The sequence below is a fragment of the Seriola aureovittata genome, chromosome 12 (assembly GCF_021018895.1).
Source record: "Seriola aureovittata isolate HTS-2021-v1 ecotype China chromosome 12, ASM2101889v1, whole genome shotgun sequence".
Classification (NCBI taxonomy): Eukaryota; Metazoa; Chordata; class Actinopteri; order Carangiformes; family Carangidae; genus Seriola; species Seriola aureovittata.
Window position 1 is genome coordinate 27063292 of NC_079375.1, and position 7642 is coordinate 27070933.

The 7642-nt window shown below is 46.0% G+C and overlaps 1 protein-coding gene across 1 annotated transcript in view; it reads left to right on the plus strand.

Moving 5' to 3' along the window:
• The window catches only part of mfn1a (mitofusin 1a), a 20971-nt gene extending 13547 nt beyond the window's left edge, over positions 1-7424 (plus strand). The window contains exons 11-20 of the mRNA XM_056391491.1: positions 1654-1721; positions 1815-1936; positions 2018-2144; positions 4462-4566; positions 5206-5308; positions 5388-5614; positions 5701-5802; positions 6031-6227; positions 6308-6442; positions 7068-7424. Of these exons, the coding sequence (XP_056247466.1) occupies positions 1654-1721; positions 1815-1936; positions 2018-2144; positions 4462-4566; positions 5206-5308; positions 5388-5614; positions 5701-5802; positions 6031-6227; positions 6308-6442; positions 7068-7128 (1247 nt within the window). The 3' untranslated portion in view covers positions 7129-7424. The remainder of the gene's footprint in view (positions 1-1653; positions 1722-1814; positions 1937-2017; positions 2145-4461; positions 4567-5205; positions 5309-5387; positions 5615-5700; positions 5803-6030; positions 6228-6307; positions 6443-7067) is intronic.
• Positions 7425-7642: the final 218 nt, after the last annotated feature.

Genomic DNA, 7642 nt, shown 5'->3' on the forward strand with positions numbered 1-7642 from the left:
TCGCTCTGTACTGACGAGGTTTCAGGTGTATTTAGCCCCGCCCCCTGTTGACAGGATTGGTTCCTGAGGTCTGTGATGTATGAAACCCTGATTCTGTGTTTAAGAGACTGTCATTGGTTCACTGCAGTTCAAGGTGGAAACACTCAGTCATGGTGCTGATGATTATTTCATCATCATGTGTCTGTATTACAGTGCCTATAGAAAATCATCATACCCCTTTGAAATAGTTACTTTATTTGTCATACAGCCTGAAATCAAAACCCATTAAAAAAAAATTTCCAGTTTTATTTACAAATTTAGCCGTACAACATCAAAATAATGACACAAAAGGCAACAGTTCTGAAAATTAATGAAAAATGAAAAACTAGAATAACAGGGTTGGAAAAGTCATCCGCCCTCTGATTTAATACTTTGTAGAGCTTCCTTTTGCTTTAATTACAGCCATCAATCTATTTGGATATGTCTCTATTAGCTTTGCATACCTAGATTGGGGATGGACTGCTCTCTTCAAGTCAATCCACAGATTTTCTATCGGATTTAAGTCAGGGCTCTGACTTGGCCACTCAAGGAGTCCCCGCTGAAGAGAAACATCCCCACAACATAATGTTGCCCCCACCATGCTTCACAGTAGGTATGGTGTGTCTTGGGTGGTGTGCTGTGTTTGGTTTTCACCAAACACAGCGCTTGGAGTTCAGTCCAAAAAGTTCAATCTTCGTCTCATCTGACCATAAAACCTTTTTCCACATGGTAACAGAATATTCCAGATGTGTTTTTGCATAGCGCAGATGAGAATGAGTGTGGCACTTTTTCAGAAAAGGCTTCTTTCTTGCCACCCTGCCATACAGACCAGCTTTGTGTAAAGCTTGTGAGATTGTTGTCACATGTACAGACCGACCAGTCACAGCCATGAAGACTTGTAAGTCCTGCGAAGTTGCCTTTGGCCTCTTGGTAGCTTCTCTGATCAATGTCCTTCTGGCTCGGTCATCCAGTTTGGACGGACGGCCTGATCTAGGCCAGGTGTTGGTTAATGATGCTCTGAACGGTACTCAGAGGGATAGATAAAGCTTTCGAAAGCTTTTTGTAGCCTTCACCTAACTTGTGCCTTTTCACAACTTTATCCTGGAGTTCTTTTGAATGTACTTTTCCAACCATGTTGAATCCTTTCACTACCATCCATTACGAGTAGTGGAATTTTCAAGAAAACAGCTGGTTTTATTCTAAAGAAATCAAAACCACTGCAATTAATATCAGGTGGGAGGCAATTAGCCTGGTGTTTGATCTGGAAGTTGATTGGTTGCACCTGAGTAAGTTTATAATGGTTTACTCTAGGGAGCTGATCACTTAACCAAATCAGGTTAATCATTAACTAATTTTTAATAGTTGTCCAGAATGTTTTAAAATGTTATTTTCACTTTGATGATGAGGGTTATTATGTGTACATAAAGCTTAAAAAAGTTTGATTTAATTTATTATAATTTACAGGGTGTCAGGTGACAAAAGGTAAAGATTTTCACAGGGTATGATGATTTTCTATAGGCACTGTATATAAAAAAAAAAACGTGGATGTTAACGAGGTGAAACAGCTGATTTTAGACTCACTGTGAAGTAGTTAGATGGTGAATGTCGTACTGAACTTCCTGTGTGGTGCTGCAGGTGGCGCTCTGGCTGAAGGTTTCCACGACAGACTGAGAGAGTTCCAGAGGTTCGAGCGGACGTTTGAGGTACAGGATTAATGAGCCTCACCTGTGTGATGTGTGTGATGAGGCTGGTGTTTGGGCTGAGCCGTGACCCTGAACGACCTCTGACCTCTGCAGGAGTTCATCTCTCAGTCTGCGGTGAAGACCAAGTTCGAGCAGCACACGGTGAGAGCGTGGCAGATCACTGAGGCCATCAAAGCTGTGATGGACGCCATCAACATCGCCTCCGCTGACAGGAAGTGAGGGACACACACTGACCAGCTCTTTAATAATATCCTCGTGTGTGTCTGCGTCTCACTTTAACCTTTGACCTCTGACAGGATCTTCTGCCTGGAAGAGCGAGAGGAGCAGAGGGACCGGCTGGACTTTGTCCGAGGACAGATCAACCGTCTGACCGACAACGTCAAAGAGAGGATCAAGAGTCTGACTGAGGACGTCTCTGTCAAGGTGAAGACGCTTCACAGCAGGACAGACACTGAGACACTGAGACAGAGACACTGAGACAGAGACACTGAGACAGAGACACTGAGACAGAGACACTGAAACAGAGACACTGAGACAGAGACACTGAGACAGAGACACTGAAACAGAGACACTGAGACAGAGACACTGAGACACTGAAACAGAGACACTGAGACAGAGACACTGAAACAGAGACACTGAGACAGAGACACTGAGACACTGAGACAGAGACACTGAAACAGAGACACTGAGACAGAGACACTGAAACAGAGACACTGAGACAGAGACACTGAGACAGAGACACTGAAACAGAGACATTGCAACACTGAATCTGAGACAGAGACACTGAGACACTGAGACAGAGACACTGAAACAGAGACACTGAGACAGAGACACTGAAACAGAGACACTGAGACAGAGACACTGAAACAGAGACACTGAGACAGAGACACTGAGACACTGAGACAGAGACACTGAATCTGAGACACTGAAACAGAGACACTGAAACAGAGACGCTGAGACGCTGAAACAGAGACACTGAAACAGAGACTGAAACAGAGACACTGAATCTGAGACACTGAAACAGAGACTGAAACAGAGACACTGAGACAGAGACACTGAAACAGAGACTGAAACAGAGACACTGAGACAGAGACACTGAAACAGAGACTGAAACAGAGACACTGAGACAGAGACACTGAAACAGAGACTGAAACAGAGACACTGAGACAGAGACACTGAGACAGAGACACTGAGACAGAGACACTGAAACAGAGACTGAAACAGAGACACTGAGACAGAGACACTGAGACAGAGACACTGAAACAGAGACACTGAAACAGAGACATTACAACACTGAATCTGAGACACTGAAACAGAGACACTGAAACAGAGACACTGAAACAGAGACACTGAGACAGAGACACTGAAACAGAGACATTAAAACAGAGACACTGAAACAGAGACACTGAATCTGAGACACTGAATCTGAGACAGTGAAACAGACTGAAACAGAGACTGAAACAGAGACTGAAACAGAGACTGAAACAGAGACACTGAAATAGAGACACTGAAACAGAGACACTGAAATAGAGACACTGAAACAGAGACACTGAAACAGAGACTGAAACAGAGACTGAAACAGAGACACTGAAACAGAGACTGAAACAGAGACACTGAAACAGAGACACTGAAATAGAGACACTGAAACAGAGACACTGAAATAGAGACACTGAAACAGAGACACAGAGACACTGAAACAGAGACACTGAAACAGAGACTGAAACAGAGACACTGAAACAGAGACACTGAAATAGAGACACTGAAACAGAGACACTGAGACACTGAAACAGAGACACTGAAACAGAGACACTGAAACAGAGACACTGAAATAGAGACACTGAAACAGAGACACTGAAATAGAGACTGAAACAGAGACACTGAAATAGAGACACTGAAACAGAGACACTGAAATAGAGACTGAAACAGAGACACTGAAACAGAGACACTGAAACAGAGACACTGAAACAGAGACACTGAAATAGAGACACTGAAACAGAGACACTGAAACAGAGACTGAAACAGAGACACTGAAATAGAGACACTGAAACAGAGACACTGAAACAGAGACACTGAGACACTGAAACAGAGACACTGAAACAGAGACACTGAAACAGAGACACTGAAACAGAGACACTGAGACACTGAAACAGAGACACTGAAATAGAGACACTGAAACAGAGACACTGAAATAGAGACTGAAACAGAGACACTGAATCTGAGACACTGAAATAGAGACTGAAACAGAGACACTGAAATAGAGACACTGAAACAGAGACACTGAAACAGAGACACTGAAACAGAGACACTGAAATAGAGACACTGAAACAGAGACACTGAAACAGAGACTGAAACAGAGACACTGAAATAGAGACACTGAAACAGAGACACTGAAACAGAGACACTGAGACACTGAAACAGAGACACTGAAACAGAGACACTGAAACAGAGACACTGAAACAGAGACACTGAGACACTGAAACAGAGACACTGAAACAGAGACACTGAAACAGAGACACTGAAACAGAGACACCGAAATAGAGACACTGAAACAGAGACACTGAGACACTGAAACAGAGACACTGAAACAGAGACACTGAAACAGAGACACTGAATCTGAGACACTGAAACAGAGACTGAAACAGAGACTGAAATAGAGACACTGTTGAAACCATCAGAACATTTGACACTGTGCTTCAGTGAACTCGAGCTGATGTCTCACAGCAGCTCGTTGTGTCGTCAGGTGACCTCAGCTCTGTCAGATCAGATCCGATCACTTCCTGTTCTGGTGGAGGAGTTCAGAGCCGACTTCAACCCGACACAAGAGACGCTGCAGCTCTACAAAACAGTGAGTCTCAGAGACTGGGAACAGAAGGGACAGTTAGCTTAGCACAAAGACTGGAAATGGGGACGCTGTTAGCCGAGCTTAGCATAAACACTGGAAACAAGACGAAACTGTTAGCCCAGCTTAGCACAAAGATTGGCAACATGGGGAAATTGTTAGCCTAGCTTAGCACAAAGAGCAGAAACTGGGGGGGACTGCTGTCTTAGCTTAGCATAAAGACTGGAAACGGGGAAACTGTTAGCCTAGCTTAGCACAAAGACTGCAAACAGGGGAAATTGTTAGCCTAGCTTAGCACAAAGAGCGGAAACTGGGGGGGACTGCTATCCTAGCTTAGCACAAAGACTGGACTGGAAAAAAGAGGACACTGTTAGCTTAGCTTAGCACTGTACTGTACACACAGAGATGAAACTGATGTCTATCTGGAAGATTTCTCTAAATGTTGGACTGATCCTTTAAACCTGTTTCTGTCACCTTACCTGACCACACCTGAATCTTGTAACGCGCACACACACATACACACACACACACAACACACACACACACACACACACACACACACAGAGTTAACTGGATTTTAAGTAAAGCAGATTAATCTGTTGTTAGTTCCTCTGAAGAGTCTGAGCTGCTGCTGTTTCTCCTCAGAAGCTGCTGCTGCACGTGGAGGAGCGGATGGTTGGAGGTTTGTGTCATCGCTGCTCGGTCAGTGTCCTCAGAGACATCACAGACGCCCAGAGACACATGATCGGTAACAGCAGCGTTACTTCCTCTTCCTCTGCGTCCGTCGACCTCCACCTGATTCTCTGCTTGTTTCTCTTCGTCCTCAGACAGCGTCCGTCCTCTGCTGTCTCTGTCCGTCCAGGAGCAGCTCTCCACTCCCTCCTCCTCCTCCTCCTTTGAGTTGACCTACGACCTCGGCCTCGCCGCCCTCTGTGCAGATTTCCAGGAGAACATCGAGTTCCAGTTTTCTCTGGGCTGGACCGCCCTCGTCGCTCGCTTCATCGGAGCCGCCAACGCCAAGCGAGCGCTAAGCGGCTCCGACCCACGGCCGCAGGTCAGCTGACCGACATTACATCTGTCACTGACGTTAAACCAGCTGCTGTAGAGGAGAAAACACTTCCTGTTGCTCTGTCTCTGCAGGCAGGCTCCACCTTCAAGGATGAGATGGTGGTTTCCATAGCAACGGGCCTGGTCTCCGTCACCTCCCGAGCCTCCATGACGGTGCTGGTGATCGGTGGAGTGGTACGTCCTGCAGGGCTGACCATTACTTTCATTATTGATTAATCTGGTGACTGATTGATTGACTGATTGACTGTTCTATGAAAGAGTGTGATAGAAAAGACAGACGTCGTCAGTCCTCTCAGGTGTGTCTCAGGTGTGTGTCTTTCAGATGTGTCTCAGGTGTGTGTTTCTAATGTGTGTCTCAGGTGTCTCTCAGGTGTGTGTCTCAGGTGTGTGTTGTTGCTGCAGGTGTGGCGTTCAGTGGGCTGGCGTCTCATCGCTCTCTCTTTGTCTCTGTACGGTCTAATCTACCTGTATGAGAAACTCACCTGGACTGACGCCAGCAGGGAGCGCGCTCTGAAGCAGCAGTTTGTGGAGCACGCCGCCCGCCGCCTGAGAACCGTCATCCCAACCACCAGCTCCGCCTGCAGCCAGCAGGTGTACAAGTAAGACCCTGCCCCCACCTGACCCTCGCAGTCACTGCCCACTCACCTGAGATCATGTAACAGCGAGTGTGTTGCCGCAGGGAGTTGTCGTCCACCTTCAGCCGTCTGACCCAGAGAGTCGACCTGAGCGAGGCCGAGCTGGAGGGAAACATCCGACAGCTGAGCTTCAGGATCCAGAGACTGGAGAACATCCAGAGGAGGTCCAAGGCCTTCAGGTCAGAGGCCCCGCCCCCTGCTTCCTGTGTCTTTGCTAAGCTAAGCTAACAGCAGCTCCACCACTGATAAGAAATTAATAAGGAATAAACAAAAGTTAAATAAATAACCACATGAGCTGCATGACACACCATGGTAATGATTAATGAAGAACCTGTTCATGTTCGAGCAGAACTAAAAACGATGATTAAGCTGAGACCAAATCAGAGCGTGGTGTTACCATGGAGACAAGCAGAGAGGTCAGGCAGACAGACTGCTTACAATACCTTATTAAAATGTAATATGAATGTATATGTATGTAAATGATCTCTAACGTGACAGTATAGACACAGAGCTCTGTGTGGAGTTATCTGTGATCACATGATCAGATCTGATCCAACAGTATTATTTTGTTTACAAACAGGAAATGAAGGAGGAAATAGAAATAAAAAATCAAAAGTCCCAAACCCACAATCACTGACCAGGTGACGTCATCTTAGTCTGTTAGGAGTGGTCTTAAGGGGGTCAGGGTTCTGGGATCAGGTCTTAGGGGGTCAGGGTTAGTGTCTTGGGTCTTAGGGCATCAGAGTTCAGGGTTCAGGTCTTAGGGGGTCAGGGCGACTGAACCTCGCACTTTGTGTTTTACAGGAACAGAGCCACAGAACTAGAGACTCGGCTGGAGGCCTTCTCTGTTCAGTACCTGCAGTGACCTGTGGATGAGCTGCGCCCCCCGCTGGCGGAGTCCATCATCACCAGACCTCCGCCCACGTGTCAGGTGGTGACCAGCAGCTGGACCTGAAGGTGTACTCCTCATCAGACCTGGGTGCGTCCGCTGGACCTGACCAAGAGAACTGAACTGAGACTGTCTTTAGTCCAGAGGCAGGACACTGACCTCCATCACCTCTGACTCCACACTGTGAGGTCATTTCTATGGATGACTCGACTGTAGGCGATCAATAAAAATCTGGTGTTTAGTTGTAGTGATGACATCATCAGATGAAAACACCTGAAGTCTCTGACTCTGTTCTTTATGATTTCATTTAGTTCATGTTGCAGACACATGGGCGCCACAGCTCATAAGGCACAAAACTTTATATTATTGTAGGCATAAAAACGCCAAAAAATGTCATAGTATAGTAAGGCATAAAAAGTCATGGTATTGTAGCGTACATACGTGGCCTGGCATCAGTCACAAGCCATTAAGAAAGTTCATTATAAGGACA